The following is an 18,721-nucleotide window of genomic DNA, read 5'->3' as shown; positions in this document are numbered from 1 at the left end:
TATGAAACTAAATGCTCTTATTTAATGGCTACAACAAATATAGTAGGCCAAAATACTCTCTATTTGTACAAATTGCTGCACATTTAAGTTAATTCTCGATTAATTATGAAATCAACTAGATGTACCGCATCGCGGTACAAAATATGACCGCCGCTCAGGCCTGCACTGGCTTTCCACAAAAATAAATGACGTCGAGTAATTTGGCTGTATTGCGTGTTTATGTATATACCTAAAAAAAGTAATAGTATGTGCATGTCTGTCTGTGTGTGTGTGTGTGTGTGTGTGTGTGTGTGTGTTTGTGTATGTGTGTGTCTGTGTGTGTGTGTGTGTGTGTGTGTGTGTGTGTCTGTGCGTGTGTGTATGTATGTGTGCGTACATGTGTGCGCGTGTGTGTTTGTGTGTGTGTGTCTGTGCATGTGGATTTGTATGTGTGTGTATGGGTGTGTGTCTGTGCGTGTGGATGTCAGTGTGTGTGCATGCTTGCGTTTGTTTGTATTCCTGCATGTGTGTGTGTGACAGTATCATCCTAAACCAGCAACCCTTCGCTCAAGAGCACCATCTACAGGCCGATGAGTGTACAGTCACTAAATGTGCACATAAATGAATTTATTTTATACCCCCCATGGATGAAATTCTACAAAACTTAGCAGAGGATACCCCCAGAGGATGTCAAGTTAATCATACACATGAAATATGGTGCAGTTCTGAACATCTCCACTGAAGATAGGGGCGATTAAAGCAGAATAATATTGCATTTTAATTTTTTATGGGAGGGGCGCAAATCACAAATGAGTGATTATGGGCTAGGTTGATGTGGGCCCTTAAGAGCAACATACCATAAAAATTTATTCATCCTCGGTGCCACGGTTCAGGTAGTTATTTAGGAAAAACTGCATTTTTTTGGGTTTGGGGGGGCCCAGTGCGGGGGGGGGGAGTGGCCCCCGGGGACCAAACGAAATTTTTCCGTAAAAGTCTAGTAGACCAACATACCATAAAAATTTCTTCATCCTCGGTGCCACGGTTCAGGTAGTTATTTAGGAAAAACTGCATTTTTTGGGTTTGGGGGGGCCCAGCGCGGGGGGGGAGTGGCCCCCGGGGACCAAACGAAATTTTTCCGTAGAAGTGTAGTGGGGCTACATGCCCACCAAATTTCATGTTCCCCGGTGCTTCGGTGTCCCTGGTATCGTTGACGAAAAATTTACGGGGGCCCCAGCGCGGGGGGGGGAAGTGGCCCCCGGGGACCAAACGAAATTTTTCCGTAAAAGTCTAGTAGACCAACATACCATAAAAATTTCTTTATCCTCGGTGCCACGGTTCAGGTAGTTATTTAGGAAAAACTGCATTTTTTTGGTTTTGGGGGGGCCCAGCGCGGGGGGGGAGTGGCCCCCGGGGACCAAACGAAATTTTTCCGTAGAAGTCTAGTGGGGCTACATGCACACCAAATTTCATGTTCCCCGGTGCTTCGGTGTCCCTGGTATCATTGACGAAAAATTTACGGGGGCCCCAGCGCGGGGGGGGGGAGTGGCCCCCGGGGACCAAACGAAATTTTTCCGTAAAAGTCTAGTAGACCAACATACCATAAAAATGTCTTCATCCTCGGTGCCACGGTTCAGGTAGTTATTTAGGAAAAACTGCATTTTTTTTGGGTTTGGGGGGGCCCAGCGCGGGGGGGGAGTGGCCCCCGGGGACCAAACGAAATTTTTCCGTAGAAGTGTAGTGGGGCTACATGCCCACCAAATTTCATGTTCCCCGGTGCTTCGGTGTCCCTGGTATCGTTGACGAAAAATTTACGGGGGCCCCAGCGCGGGGGGGGGGAGTGGCCCCCGGGGACCAAACGAAATTTTTCCGTAAAAGTCTAGTAGACCAACATACCATAAAAATTTCTTCATCCTCGGTGCCACGGTTCAGGTAGTTATTTAGGAAAAACTGAATTTTTTTGGGTTTGGGGGGGCCCAGCGCGGGGGGGCGAGTGGCCCCCGGGGACCAAACGAAATTTTTCCGTAGAAGTCTAGTGGGGCTACATGCCCACCAAATTTCATGTTCCCCGGTGTTTCGGTGTCCCTGGTATCGTTGACGAAAAATTTACGGGGGCCCCAGCGCGGGGGGGGGAAGTGGCCCCCGGGGACCAAACGAAATTTTTCCGTAAAAGTCTAGTAGGCCAACATACCATAAAAATTTCTTCATCCCCGGTGCCACGGTTCAGGTAGTTATTCAGGAAAAACTGCATTTTTTTGGGTTTGGGGGGGCCCAGCGCGGGTGCTTCGGTGTCCCTGGTATCGTTGACGAAAAATTTACGGGGGCCCCAGCGCGGGGGGGGGAAGTGGCCCCTGGGGACCAAATGAAATTTTTCCGTAAAAGTCTAGTAGACCAACATACCATAAACATTTCTTCATCCTCGGTGCCACGGTTCAGGTAGTTATTTAGGAAAAACTGCATTTTTTTGGGTTTGGGGGGGCCCAGCGCGGGGGGGAGTGGCCCCCGGGGACCAAACGAAATTTTTCCTTAGAAGTCTAGTGGGGCTACATGCCCACCAAATTTCATGTTCCCCGGTGCTTCGGTGTCCCTGGTATCGTTGACGAAAAATTTACGGGGGCCCCAGCGCGGGGGGGGGAAGTGGCCCCCGGGGACCAAACGAAATTTTTCCGTAAAAGTCTAGTAGACCAACATACCATAAAAATTTCTTCATCCTCGGTGCCACGGTTCAGGTAGTTATTTAGGAAAAACTGCATTTTTTGGGGTTTGGGGGGGCCCAGCGCGGGGGGGGAGTGGCCCCTGGGGACTAAACGAAATTTTTCCTTAGAAGTCTAGTGGGGCTACATGCCCACCAAATTTCATGTTCCCCGGTGCTTCGGTGTCCCTGGTATCGTTGACGAAAAATTTACGGGGGCCCCAGCGCGGGGGGGGAAGTGGCCCCCGGGGACCAAACGAAATTTTTCCATAAAAGTCTAGTAGACCAACATACCATAAAAATTTCTTCATCCTCGGTGCCACGGTTCAGGTAGTTATTTAGGAAAAACTGCATTTTTTTGGGTTTGGGGGGGCCCAGCGCGGGGGGGGAAGGGCCCCCGGGGACCAAACGAAATTTTTCCTTAGAAGTCTAGTGGGGCTACATGCCCATCAAATTTCATGTTCCCCGGTGCTTCGGTGTCCCTGGTATCGTTGACGAAAAATTTACGGGGGCCCCAGCGCGGGGGGGGAAGTGGCCCCCGGGGACCAAACGAAATTTTTCCGTAAAAGTCTAGTAGACCAACATACCATAAAAATTTCTTCATCCTCGGTGCCACGGTTCAGGTAGTTATTTAGGAAAAACTGCATTTTTTTGGGTTTGGGGGGGCCCAGCGCGGGGGGGGAGTGGCCCCCGGGGACCAAACGAAATTTTTCCGTAGAAGTCTAGTGGGGCTACATGCCCACCAAATTTCATGTTCCCCGGTGCTTCGGTGTCCCTGGTATCGTTGACGAAAAATTCAGTAAGGTGACGAAAAAAAAAAAAAAAAAAAACTTTGACAATCCCTATATGACCGCTTTCGCTAGCTACGCTAGCGGCGGTCATAATAAACATACCACTTAAAAATATATATACAGTTGTACTGCAGTTTTTTCTAAGTAGCGTTACAAGAAACACTCTTTCTGCGTAGAGGGTCCGTTTATGTTGGAAACAACTCCCATTCATAAAATCCCTTCAGTTTTCGCGTGTTGTTTGTGCACCTGACAACGGTACACGTTGAGCCACAAGGAGCCATTGCTTATCTGTCAGCATTACTACTTGTCAGTAGGGCTGTCAAAATTGCTCAAAAATGACGTTCGAATATTCCCTCTAAAAAACACACGAATATTCGAACTATTCGAACATCTGGTTGCGCATTTTGTCAATGATGCGCATTACGTCAATAACAGGACAAATTAATACAAAGAGACATAACTACTTGTATAGGTAGTAAATTTAAGTTTAAAGATATTTGACAATGTATTACCAACACAAAACCAAGTAAATAAACTAATGGCCAAGACCGTAGACCTCACTCTCGCTCACTCGCAGGCACTCTCTCTCTCTCGCTCACGCTCTCGCATAACGGTTTAAATTAACGACAACAATAAGCACATGTTGAGTGCTGATCAAGAGTTTTGTGCAAGCAATTTAAGGTCGCGACTCTTGTCCCAAATATAGCAGGCTTTATTCAGTGATTGAAACAAATTTATTAACATTAATTTAAGTTTTACAGTATAGAACCGACATTGAACGCTCCGAGCGAGCTGTGCTGTGGTAAACATTGAACTTTTCTGTTTAACGTTAAATAAAATGAGGCACACAATTCCGAGAAATGTGTCAACAAAGAAATTTTACCCTGAGGTTCATAAAAAATAAAGTGCTATTAAAAAAGAAAAAGGCTACTTACATTCTTGGTGCTTGTATTAAAAAAAGGAAAAACTGACTGCAATTTATTCCATTGTCTTTTTAGTGCACTGTCAACTTTCAGCAGTGACGCTGTGCTAGACAGTGCGACTCGTGTGACCTGTCCCTCAGGCAGCGCGCGCGCCCACTCGCAAAGCAGACAGCCGCGCATCTGCTTCCACGGGCGTGTTTTTCCATATTCGAAATTCACATTCGAATATTAATTTTCATGTTCGATTTCCTGTTTTTTAAAACTATTCGAATATATATTCGAATTTAAAATATTCGTTGACAGCCCTACTTGTCAGTAATTAGTTTCACCCGTTTGTACCGCGACGCGAGTATCCCTTGTGTTGCAAGCTTCATTAAGCGTTACGCTAAACCAGAACTGAGATACCGGCAACAGGAAGTATCGAGTGTCATGGCGACGCCCATTAAGACTCGCAGGAAAGTTGTGGGTAGAGAGCCTAAGTCCCTCCCCTTCTGGTTGACCACTATGGGACCAGAGAATGTCTAATATGGCGAGAAGTTTCGCAACAACTCAACCTGTAAGAAATCAAAACGACATAAGTACTCATTCATTCAACTTTCGACCTAAAACCCATGTTGAACTTGCAAAATCTACAATCAGATCTGAGATTTCTCAACGGCAATCGAGTGAAAGAGACAAATTTAGCCGTCTAGCCCCATAGACTCCCATTAATTTTGCACTCATGGCGATCGCCCCCAGTGGAACTCTGGTGGTACTACAACCAAAATTCGGTACAATAGGACTTAATAGGGAGTGGCCAAGCTCTCCGTAGACAGGCTCTGATGGGACCTTAGTTCGGAAAAATATTGTATGGTAGTCAATGGCGAGAGACAACAAATATTTTGATCTCGTTTGAATTGTGCCCTGATTTACACATATGATGTTTGTCAATTTAAAAGATGCATTTTAAAGTCAAGAAAGTCGTAGCTTGATGTAAAACTGCTGAGGTATAAGACAATACGTAATTACAAAGACTACAAACCCAGAAGGCGCACATGGGACGTCATGTCATACCTTTTCTCTCAATGAAGCTAACTTTACTGAAGCTAACATCTGACATTTTTTCTATAGTCTTACATTATAATCGTAACGTTACGCCGTCATGCCTGAGTGTTTTGAGCCAGAATACACACATACGAGCAACGGATCTTGTGACGTACATAGTGCGAGACGAGAGATTTACATTTACATTTATGCATTTGGCAGACGCTTTTATCCAAAGCGACTTACATTGCATTCAAGGTACACATTTTACATCTTGTCAGTTCTTGCTTTCCCTGGGAATCGAACCCATGACCTTGGCGTTGCTAGCGCCAACGCTCTACTGTTTGAGCTACAGGAAAGCCGTAGATGTAGTTCATCTGAAAGATGAAAGAGAGATGTTATTCATTGAGCGATTTTCACATAAAACTAAACGTTACTCTTCTGTTTTATGACAAACTGCGACTTTCTTGACTTTCATAATTACCTTTTAAATTGACAAACATCATATGTGTAATTCAGGGCACAGTTCAGACGGAATAAAAAGATAAGTTGTCTCTCACCATTGACTTCCATACATATTTTTTTCCGAAATAAGGTCCCATGACGGAGGGGTGGGACTTAGGCTCTCTATTAGCACTGGGTCTGTCTGTAACGTTATCTACCCAACCTTTGCAATGACGACGCTAGCAAAGCAAAAGCAAAGCCAGTCCTTCACTAGCCTATAGTTGGTCTCTTTTTTATTACTTATTTCTCTGCATTGAGGGACAACCCTCTCAATTATAAGACACACAAACAGAACAAATAAAAGTCTCAGATTCACTGTCTGTAAATTCTTACTTGCTTACTGTGATAATGCAACCTCAACTACGTTATCAATTTCAAAGTAGCCGAACGTCATGTCGCCTATTCATGTTTTTTCTCTAAGTTGGCAGTAACATTAAATATAAAGGAGTTTTCTCCAAGGAACTTAGCTTCTTCCTTAAGCACTGGATGAGGTCTGCTCACTCTGCTGGAGAATGACTCTAGGCGCAGCGTGCGTCGAGCACGAGTTCCACACAGGATTAAAGTTCTCCGTCGCTACGACGGATTTCCGTCAATTGCAGGGTTCCAGTCTGTCCTTAAAGTCTTAAATTCACTTTTCATAATTTTAAGGCCGTAAATAGGCTTTCATTTCTCAAATAGTGTAATAAATATCTTAATTTTAGTTTGAATAGGTCTTAAATTAAAGCTCCAATATGTAGGAATTTTGTAATAAAATTTCCGAAAATAACTTGCACAGTGTGATATATTTCCTCCAGTTGTGTACTTACAATATCTCAAAAGTCTCCAAAGATTTTTTATTTCAGAGAAATTCCGATTTTAAATAACTGGTCGTCCCGGAAAAGAAATTTCACGCCTCAGTGACGCAATGTCTGCTCTATCCTTTTTTTCCGGTGTGGACCATGTGATAGGATATTCCACCACACCGGATTTTTTTATTTTTTTTTACAACAACTTTATTGAGGTTTTTTTTTTCTTATTACAATAAACAATAAAGACGTCTGACAAAGAATAAAAAAAGAATAAAATAAAAAATATGACCCACCACACCGGAATATCGCATGGTCAAATGTGGAAGTGGTGGTTAAAGCGTTATAGCCATAGACTGTATGGTTATAGCTGTTATGGATCATGACTACTCTTTGGCGAGTATTGAAGTGCCAACAAAACAAAAGCGTCCATTTTCGGAATAACCCCGGATAAATATCGGCCAGGCGTTTTCGAGATGGAGAGAGCTGCGCGTCAATCTTGGACTTGACAGAGACTCTGCTCTCGCGAGTGTATTGATAGACAGGTAAGACATGCAACTGTCAATAATAGCACTTATAAACAAAGTTATATTGCTCTTTGTACTTCGGTAAGGCTTTTTATTATGTGTGGTGACCGAGATTATGGCAGTACAATTAAATACAATCGGATATGTGTTGTTAAAAAAAATATATTTAGTCATTACTTGCAAATGTTCGTTCAAATTTACTTTTAGATATTGGTTTGAACACGTTAAACAACACGGCATTAACCATAAAAACGTAAAACTGCACAACAAAAACCAAACAAATCATTTGACAAATAGCTGTATGTTGTAACGGGATAATATAGCATAACATTTCACGTTCCTTGCAGTTCATTAATTATGATGACATAAAATAATACGATCAGACATACAGGTAATACAAAAACGAATAAATTACCTCATCCGTGATCATGATTCATTAATTCCATTTAGATACATCGCTAGATGGTGAAAACGCATTAAAAACGACATCTCCCATCGTCACCTCCTTCATAGCGTCATCAAGCTTCGCCTTTGTTATTGTTGGAAACTGCGCCCTCTTGTGGTCACATACAAAAGTTACATACTGGAGCTTTAAAGTCCGCGTGAACCGGAAGTTGCAAACGACTTTTCTCCAGTGTTGTGACGCATTTCCCAGTGAAAAGGAATATTGAACAGAGGACAGGGTTTTACTCTAGCGCTCCTCCTCTCCATCGCTGCTCATAACAGACTAACGGTTTGAGGGGAGTGGTTAAGCGTTGCCCAAACCAATTCCTCAAACCTACGTCATCAGAGAAGGTCCTCCAATGCAGAGGGGAGGGGCATTTTCAGATTTTGATTAAAGATTACGAAGCCAAAAATTTTTTTTGTGTGGATTGACTTGCATGGATGAATTGTTCACCACAAAACGATCAATTTAGGCAAACAAAGTAAATATGGTCAATTTTGATTTCATGTGGACTTTAAGGAAAGACGAGGTGTATTCACCCTGCTGAGGGGAATGTGATCAAAGCCTGGAGTGGAGCAAAAGCACGTTCCTCTCTCCACTCTAAGCACTCTGTAATCACTTCGCTCATGATCCACTCCGGGTTTTCAATTACCGCTCACGAAAAGTGCATGTTAGGCTACAGCTGAGCGCTGAGGTAGAACTATATTTCAGTGACACACTTATAATGCAGGTATGGCTGGGCGATATATATCGATATAAAAAATATATCGATGTATTTTTTAAATGAAATATGGAATTAGACCATATCGCATCGATATAGTTCAAATTTGCTCCCCGCGCCCCCGCTCCTCCTCCTCTACTCTGTGTGCGTGTGTTTAGAGCATAGGCTGTAAAAAAAGATGGACGATGCCCCTTCGCTCTCTTCCATTGGTGAGAACTGAAGCCGCCAGAGTCCCGATATGGCGCTGACATATTGGAACTTGAGTCTGCGCAGTAGCGATTTCGGGACCAGACCTGCGCAGTAGTGAGCAGGAAGTAAAGCCGCGAAATCAACGCTCCACCAGAGCTCCACCCTCACTCTCGCAGGGAAAGTGCATTCTGCACTTGTAAAAAAATGTATTGCAGTACGACAAGATGTTTGTTAAAATAAAGTAAATACAATCTCCTCAGTCCTCCGAAGATCACGAAAAAAATGTCCGTTGGTGCTTCAGTGACTACTTCGCTCGGAGAACCTGTCAATCACAGCTGTCAATCATGACATTACACCACCGCATCACGTAACTAACTAAAAACCAACTTATTTTTGAAACAGACACTTGAACTTACATCAGCGTGATAAAAACGACAGCAAATGAAAGAAACCACCTTTGGCAAAAAGATATTTGAAGTGTAATTTAATTGTTTAGTTGGTCTCGCGTCCCGTTGAATAACACGGGGAGGCGGGGCTTATGATCTATACTAGGACCAGTCACCGGGGGGCGATCGAGACGTTTTGGCTTCACTTTTCAGGGCTTGTGCGGCACGCTTGGTTATGTTATGAGAGGCGAATCATGACTACTTCAGAAAACCCAGCACAATAGGAACTACCAGACAGGCAGTGACATAAGTGTACGCTGAAATAAAGTTTTTCACCTCAGAAAAAGGACTTTCTTGTCCTGTCAGCCGTTATCCTGTTCTCGTAGCGCACACTCAATTGCACGCGCAAATGTGCCGGTGTATCGCCTCACTGATCAAGTGCAAAAGAAGCTATGAGCATGCAACGCCGTTACGTTGTAAATTACATGAAATAAAAGTAATGCAGGTATGATTCTCATTCTATTCACCAGGAGCAGTTTCCATGTTTCATTAACAGTTATTGTTAATATTGTGTATTCACCATGGTAACTGTCGTTTCCATATTAACCCCAAAATGCCACTATTTTTCTTTGTGTTATTTTTTATATCTTTAAATGACTGTAGTGGCTCATACCAACATTGTATTAACAAAAACTAGTTTGTTTGGGACTGCTATTTAATAGCTTTAGCATAGGCCTAATGTTTATTTATTAGAACTAGTCTTTACTATTAGTCATATTCTTACAACTTATGTTAAGTAGAGGGGAAAAGTAACTTAACTTGTGTGTTAACAAATTTTGTGTAAACGTGTTATAATTTGCCTATATATTATATATATTTATTACATGGCTTGGCTGAATTCCAATGTAGAATGCGGTCTGTTATTTCTTGATAACAGACCGCTGCGAACTATAACAGACTGCTGCCATGAAAAACAGCGCGTTGCTATGGACGCGGAACGGACTATTTTCTTTGGCGGAAGCAATACAATCGTTTTTAAATCAATAAACTCCTTTTTAAATCAATAATTCGTGGCAAATTATTTATTTATTTTGTAGGTAGCCATGTAATAAGCGGGATAATGTATAGAGAGGCGGTCGTTATAGCGAATAACAACCCCTTCAGGCTGATTCCTGTTCAGCCTGTCGGGATTGTTATTCGCTATAACGACCGCCTCTCTATACATTATCCCTTACAATATATATAGGCAAATTATAATTATATTAGTATGCTCCCTGCCTGGTTTTCATAGATTAAAATAGCTTTTAAAATACGCCTACTGGCAATATTAAAGGAGAACTCCGGTCAATTTTAACATTGAGCTAATTTTTTTGTACATTTGGAGTGCTGTCAATACAGAGAACAACGACAAAAATCGGTTTTGCCTACACCGAGTTATTCTATTTTTAAAATTTGCACCCTATTGACTTCAATGGGGCAAGTATTAAACCTGCTTTTAGCCTCTTAACATCCTTGATGTGTCATTACAAGTGCACAGAAAATGAGTTCACGCGCGTGATCATAGGTACTAAACCTATGCACGTGAACTCGGCAATCGACTACTTTGGACTTCAACCGAAAAACAGGATGTAAACAGGTATTTGCGCTGGCTTAAATAACATCATTTTTATACATATCTTTCACATCTACTGCAGTCAGATTCACTCGTGTTCACTCAGAAGGAATCACTCACATTTTCTGTGCACTTGTAATGACACATCAAGGATGTTAAGAGCCTAAAAGCAGGTTTAGTACTTGCCCCATTGAAGTCAACAGGGTGCAAATTTTACAAATAGAATAACTCTGTGTAGGCAACACCGATTTTTCTCGTTGTTCTCTGTATTGACAGCACTCCAAATGTACAAAAAAATGAGCTCAATGTTAAAATTGACCGGAGTTCTCCTTTAAAGCGGTTTAAAACATCTCCCCTTAAAATGGTATTGGTCTCGTCTATTTAAAAAGTTAAAGGAATATGACTTGGCCTAAAAAAAAAATTCAGTCAGAAGAATTTTTTTCACTTTAATCCCCGGGTCCACAACAACAACACTAGGCTGCCCACAGATGCGCCCGCCTAATAATCGGCTTGATATACTTGGATATTGGCCGATACCGATTATGTGAAAAATGCAAAAAAACGGTCGACCTCTACATTATACCTTCCTAAATACCCTCAAATAATTGTTGTAATGAAACACTGCTTAATAAAGGACATGTGAAAAAGTGGTTTTATATCTACAACTGTAGAAGCCTCGTATTCAGCCGTCACTGATCAGTTTTCTCTTCTTCTCGTTAGTGTTGCTGTGGCAGAGCTATTAGTCTGCATTTACACTACAACACTATTATGACACATCAGGTTTGTTTGTCCTGTCCGTTGCTATGGTTATCACCATGGAGACATTTAACTCCCGAGTTGGGCGGGGCGGGGGGGGGGGGGCAAGAAAAAAGTCTTTTTGTACCTGCATCAGCAAATTATTCGTAGAAATTAAGCACACGAGTTTGTTTGCTTGTTACTTGTTTATTTACATACTTGTTCATTTAATAATTTACTTAGTTTTATTGTCACAGGAAATGATGCGCACAAAATGTGAATCATTGTCCATCATTTTGCCAGCAACTGGTGATAAAGAAAAATTACATTAATCTAATTTATTTTCTTAATACTTCTCTTGTATAATAATATTATTAAAACTTCATTTAGGAAAAATACTTTCTATTAAATATCTTTATATTAACTGGCTTTTTTATGAATGCAATACAGTGAATGGCAGCTGTCTGTGTCTCCCAGTGTCTTATATTATTGTCAGTTTAGTGTTCAGTGATTCATTTACACAGAAACAAAAGATAACATGTATGCCTTCATCTCTGAATACATTATCTGTGTCTTACATTTCTTAATGAACTCAGATAAACTCAGTGCCGACTCATTTTCCATCAGTTCTTTTACATTAATTAGAATGTGTGCAAGGGATTGTGGGAGATTGAAGAACACGAAGGATATACTTGATGCATCCTTCAAAATGAGCTGAATTAAAGACACAAAATGAAGTCTGTCTTCAAAACATCCTTCAAACTGAGACGGCCTTCAGAGGCGCTTGATGACGTGGCAGTCGAGATATGCAGTCTTACTAGGACACAGCCACGGTTTGAGGAACACACGCAAATGATCTACAATATCCCAGAAATCAGTCTGTGCCCCGTGATTTAAACACCTCTGATCTCTGAGTTTCTCTTTGTTCATAATGTTTTAGACTGTAATGATTGCACTCAGTGTTACTTACCGATCATCTCTGCCTCCAATTAAGCTGCTCAGGTCAAACTCCTGCAGTGTCTTCTCTGAGGACAACAACACAAACACTAAAGCTGACCACTGAGACGAGGAGAGTTTCACATCATATAATCCTCCAGACGTATGTGGTTTAGCTTCGTTCACTAGAGAAAGATCACCCAGTTCATTCAGACAGTGAAACAGATTGATGTATTTATCTGGAGAGGGATTCTCACTGATCTTTTCTTTAATATAGTCAACTGTTCTCTTATTGCTGTGAGAGCTGTTTGCTGTCTGTGTCTTCAGTTCTTGTAAGAGACTCTGGTTAGACTCCACTGACAGACCCAGAAGGAAACGAAGGAAAAGGTCCAGATGCCCATTTTTACTGTGTAAAGCCTCATCCACAGCTCTCTGATGGAGATCCGATAGGGAAACTCTGCCTCCATTAGTTGGTTTGGTAATCTGGTCAAACACATTGATGTTATTGTTGATAAAGGAGAGATGCACATATAGAGCTGCTAGATGTTCCTGAATGCTCAGATGAACAAAGCTGAAGACTTTCCCCTGACACAAGCCCAACTCCTCTCTGAAGATCTGAGTGCACAATCCTGAGTAAACTAATGCGTCTGCCTCATCAATGCCACACTCGCTCAGGTCTTCCTCATAGAAGATCAGGTTGCCTTTCACAAGCTGCAGATAAGCCAGTTTCCCCAGTTTGACAATCATGTCTTCATCTTTCACTTTCTTCTCATAGTCCTTCTCATGTTTGATGTTGGTCTGAATGAGCAGGAAGTGTGTGTACATCTGAGTGAGAGTCTTGGGAATCTCTCCTCTCCGTGATTCCCTCAACATCTCCTCTAGAACAGTGGCTGAGATCCAGCAGAACACTGGGATGTGGCACATAATAAAGAGGCTCCTCGAGGACTTCAGGTGTGAGATGATCCTGTCTGCCAGACTCTGATCACTGATTCTCTTACTGAAGTATTCCTGCTTCTGAGTGTCACTGAAGCCTCGTACCTCTGTCACTCGATGGACACACTCAGAGGGGACGAGATCCGCTGCTGCTGGTCTGGAGGTGATCCAGATGAGAGACGAGGGAAGCAGATTCCCCACAATGAGGTTCGTCAGCAGCTCGTCCACTGAGGCTGATTCAGATATATCACACAACCTCACATCGCTCTTAAAGTTCAGAGACAGACGACACTCATCCAGACCATCAAAGATGAACAACACTTTATACTCATCACTGGATATGACCATTTCTTTAGTTTTGGGGAAAAAGAGATGAAGAAGATCTGAAAGACTGAGTGTTTTGTCCTTCATAAAGTTGAGCTCTCTGAAAGCGAGTGGAAATATGAGCTGGACGTCCTGATTCTCTTTCCCTTCAGCCCAGTCCAGGATGAGCTTCTGCACAGAGACTGTTTTCCCAATGCCAGCGACTCCCTTTGTCAGCACAGTTCTGATGGGTTTGTCTTGTCCAGGTAAAGGTCTAAAGATGTCACTGCATTTGATCGGTGTGTCCTCTGCTTCTGCTCTCCTGGACTGTGTCTCGATCTGTCTCACCTCATGCTCATTATTGATCTCTCCACTTCCACTCTCTGTGATGTAGAGCTCTGTGTAGATCTCATTCAGGAGTGTTGGGTTTCCCTGCTTTGATATTCCCTCATACAAACACTCAAACTTATGTCTCAGATTTGATCTCAATGTGTTGAGGACTTCAGCAGGATTAGAGTCATGGCTGTAAGATTAAAATACCACATTATTACACAAGTCAGAGAAGTAAATAGCCATAAATTACAAAACTATTTATGGGACACAGAACATCATTCGGTTTCTGAAATGTGCAAATCATTAATCATGTGTGTGAGTGATGTGTGATGTGAATTGCAGCACCTAAAATTAAACAACAACAACAAAGTCCTGAATTTTACCTGAAACCAGGAAACATGCTTTCATTAAAGTCTTGTGGTCGAATCACAGGCTTGGACACAGTTTTGTTTTTCTTGATCTGTGGTCTTCAATTCCACCTTACGGACTTTCCCGTCTTTTCCAGGAATAGCCTTTGTGACTATCGCCATAGGCCAGCTGTTGCGGACAGCTTGGTTGTCCTTGAGGATGACGACATCTCCTTCTTGCAGATTTTGTTGGGACTTGGTCCATTTCTTTCGGCCTTGTAAAGTTGACAAATACACTTGTCTCCAACGGCGCCAGAACATGTTGGACAAGGCTTGTACTTGTCTCCACTGCTTGGTTAGGAGGTCTCTGTCCGTAAAGTCTCCTGGAGGAGGTGGGGTGCCGACTTTCTGAATTAACAGCATAGAAGGTGTGAGAATGAATGGATCCTCTGGATCATTTGAAACTGGAACCAGAGGCCTTGCATTCATAATTGCTGCCACCTCTGCCATTAGAGTGCACAAGACATCATGAGTCAGGCGAGTGCCATGTTCAAGAAGCATTGACTCCAGGATCCTTCGAGCCACTCCAATGAGGCGTTCCCATGAACCACCCATGTGCGAAGCATGAGGTGGGTTAAACACCCAGGAGCATCCTTGTTGGTGTAGGTACCTCTGCACAGTGGTGTCTGGTTGTTCTGCACTCATCCCAAGTTCTCTGCAGGCCCCAATGAAATTCGTGCCACAATCTGACCTCAGTTGTTTGGCTGGTCCTCTTATGGCAAAGAAACGCCTTAAGGCATTGACACAGCTTGAAGTGTCCATTGAAGCAATCACCTCAATGTGAACCGCCCTGGAGCTCATACAACAGAATAATATGGCCCACCGTTTGCTCTCAGGCTGAACTCCTCTTGTACGTCTGTGGTGATGTGCCATGGTTCGAAGACGTCTAGCCCTACATACGTGAAGGGAGGACAGGCCTTGAGGCGCTCAGGTGGCAAATCCGCCATTAGTTGCTCCTGCATCCGACCTCTGAGTCTACGATAGGTCACGCATTTGTGAAGAGTTGAGTTAACCCTCTGAGGTCGACGAACGCGCCGGCGCGTTTTGCTGGATTTTTTTCACATAGCAGCAACATAAACATAAAAATATCCGTCATTTATGGTCATATAAATAAAATAAATACATGATTATAAACTATAGAGGGTCTTCTTTTTTTGTGTATACTCACATTAACATCAAAACCTTGTTTTTATTATTAAATAAATAAACTAAACAGGGTGCGCTTTCAGCTCACTCTGTCTCCGCAAAAATCTTTCTGAAACAAGTCTGGAAAATGAACTGAAACTCAGCTAATACTTATCACACAACCATGAAACATGCGTCTAAAGAAAGCTTTAAATTTCTACTTTTAAATAAAACAATTCACATTCAAAACAAATATTCTCCTGCAATGTAATCTGTATGAAACTAAAGAGAAGTACAGTTTCTCCCGTCTCATCTCATTACATGTAATGAGTTCACTCGCACATCGCGCTATTCATAAGATAATGCGCTGAGGTGATCTATGCAAAATGAGGTAACGCCCCCTGAAATGCCTTAAAACCAGCAAGTTTCATTCATTCACTTTTCTGCGACGTTGGAAGATGACACTGTTCACAGGTGAGGAAGCTCTTCAGCTAGTCCTGGATAGTGATGATGAGTTCACTTTTTCCTCAGAAGAAGAGCGGGACTCTGACGACGAACGTTTGTATTTTGAAGAACGGCTTGATCCAGCTGTGGATAATATTTCGGATGAGTAAGTCTTTTTAAATTTACTTGCATAAGTTGACAAGCTATTTTATATATAAACGTAGGCTACATATTTTAATAGTTTTGTTCAAAATAACACATTTCGAGCTTTCTATATTTCTCTGGCATTTTAGGCAAAGCTTATGAGTTTGGGTTCATTTATGAGACAAGCTCCAGTTCACATGCCGACACGGAGCTCTACTGCCTGTTATTTTTAATTATTATGTATTAAAAACAGGCAATTTGTTGATGAAACAACGATTAAAATTAAGATACAATTAATACAAAACGAAATTCACTTTAAAGAAAGGCTTTATACAAAAAATAAACCTAATGAAATGGTCTAAATCTTGTCTGCCCACTCCATTTGTCTCGCGATTGCGCACGATCTTAGAAAATGGCCTGTATGAAAGTTAGGATTTTGAAATTTTTAGAAAATATTAGATTAGATTAGATTTTGACTAGTGTTTATGCTGCCTCATTATCATCAACGAAGAGTGCTTGCAAATATCTATTGCAAATGTATGCGCTGAAATGTGTAAATATGCTCAGCTGATGAATTGCAAATGTGTTAATGTTTGCGCTGTGCTATCTCAGTAATGGCCCATTGACACGCAATATATGCCTACAGCACGTGTCTACAATTATTTGCATCAGTCATTCATATAGACTAATGGTAATATACTTTGAAATATTTATGTTATAATAGTTTTCAACTTTTTTAAAAAAAAGGAATGTAGCTGCATCACCTTCATCTGCAACTCGGAGGGCGCGCAGCAACACAGTCGAACATCAGAACGAGTAAGTACATATTTACCCATGTTCCTTAAATTTTTTTTTTACAATATGAGCCTGTATAACTTTATTTTTGGAGGTTGGTTGATAATGTTAAATTTTTTCTTTGTTTTATCTTATCAGCATATGTCCATCAGTTGTGCATGTGCTGGAATAGTACTCTAAAATATATGATAATAATAGCTTTCAACTTTTTTTTAAAGGAATGATGTAGGTTCTGCAACTCACACTAAGAGGACACGCAGCAACATAGACAGAAATCAGAAAGAGTAAGTAATTGGAAAAATGCCAGGCATGTAATGTTCACTTGTGTCTTCAGCCGAACAGGAACTGTTTTCAAAAATGGCACCAAGACATGTAACTATATTCTATCTGCCTTTATTTTAGTTTATTTTGCTCATTTTTGCATTATTTTGCTTTATTTTGCTTAGAGCCCCCCATCAACGGGGCATAGGCATTTACTGTGAGATACCTGCAAATTTAGAACATTTAGTTCCTCCACATAGAGGAATTACAATAAAACAGATTGAAAAACAAAACCTTTGAATCTCCTCTTCTTTGTTCAGGCTGTGATGGGCCATTAGCCACTGGGGGAGTGTAAGTCACACCCCTGGTCTGAATCTCATTAATATTCATGGTTAATCACCCCTCCCATGCATAAACCTCTTCTGACAAAAAAAATGTTTTACAAGGTTTAAATCAATGTATTGGTTTATGAGAATGATTATGCAGGATGATTTTCACATAATTTTGAAGAAAAAACACTAGGTGACCTCATCCATTAGTCAAAAGTCTTGTGGAAACATATTTACTATATGTTTTGTGGTGTTCTTTTAGCAACTTTCATTTTTATTTTTTCAAAAAACACGCATAAACATTATTCTCTTAAAAACACAAAGATTTACAAGCATGTTGATCAGAAATGATGGTAGCCCTGTTTGTGCTTTATAGAGTGAATTTACACCTTTGCCATTAACATGTTTATAAATAACTGAAAAAAGCACAAATGTCAGAGCATGTCAGAACAACTCCAGGGCCCAGAAAACCCCTCAGACTCCAGAGGGTTAATGAGCCTTTTACCTCCCAAGATCCAGAGTCCTGCAGCTCTCACAGCACCTTCTGTTAAATGGCGGCCCTGATGTTTTACTTGGGTATGATGGTGTCTGATGAACAGTAAGGAAACATGGTTGTCTTTTGGGAGAATTACAGGGTTCTTTTGCTCAATCTCTACGTCTGCGTTTTTCAGACGGCCACTAATGCAGATGAGGTCATTCTGCAAGATAGGGTTGAGACGACGTAGACAGCTGTTTAAAGGAATTGGCTTGTCACTTTCTAGAGCTTCAAATTCCTTTCCAAATGCTTTCCTCTGAACGGCTCTAATGATGACTTCTCTGGCTTGGGAAAGCTCATCCGGAGAGCGAGGCAGCTCACATTTATGCCATCCCCTACATTTGTCCATGATGTTAGGGAGCTTGAAAGATCTTGCAATGTGAATTAAGAGTGCCACAGCTCGCTGGAGTGTGTCAAAGGTGGAGAACCTCTCAAAACGCTCTATGCTGAGACCTTTCTCCTGTAGCTGGGTGGCATAATTCTTCACATCTGGACGAATCTCTTCATCCAGTTCTGGTGAGACTAAACTGAATGACTGAATAGGCTCTGGTTGAATGGAAGGCTTACGCAAAAAGGTAGGTCCGCTGAACCACATTGTTTGTGTGAGACGTGATGCTGGAACAGACCTTGACGCAATATCAGCCGGATTGTCCTCTGTGCGTACGTAGTGCCACTGTTCAGGATTTGTGGTCTGGCGAATACGCTGGACTCGATTGTGGACATATACATAAAACCGTCTGGATTGGTTATGAATGTATCCAAGGACCACTCTGCTATCCGTGTAGAATTTGATGGAATCTAACTTCAAGTCCAGTTCTTCCTGAATCAGTTCGGCCATTTCCACAGCCAAAACCGCAGCACACACTT

General features: G+C 41.8%; 1 protein-coding gene across 5 annotated transcripts in view; it reads right to left on the bottom strand.

Annotated features, from left to right (window-relative positions):
* The window catches only part of LOC308703323 (protein NLRC3-like), a 161,506-nt gene that overhangs the window by 126,104 nt on the left and 16,681 nt on the right, over window positions 1–18,721 (bottom strand). For 4 of the 5 annotated variants that reach the window (XM_081386711.1, XM_081386708.1, XM_081386712.1 and 1 more), the window contains exon 5: window positions 12,280–14,004. In XM_081386711.1, coding sequence (XP_081242837.1) covers window positions 12,280–14,004 — 1,725 coding nt within the window. Of the gene's footprint in view, window positions 1–12,279; window positions 14,005–14,197; window positions 14,362–18,721 lie in introns of those variants that run through there. The other variant, XM_081386710.1, reaches the window with a different exon arrangement.

Source organism: Scardinius erythrophthalmus (assembly GCF_964197995.2).
Source record: "Scardinius erythrophthalmus genome assembly, chromosome: 15".
In the NCBI taxonomy this organism is placed as follows: domain Eukaryota; kingdom Metazoa; phylum Chordata; class Actinopteri; order Cypriniformes; family Leuciscidae; genus Scardinius; species Scardinius erythrophthalmus.
Note: the sequence above shows the minus strand (reverse complement) of the source record. Positions and strands in the feature narration are given on the sequence as shown.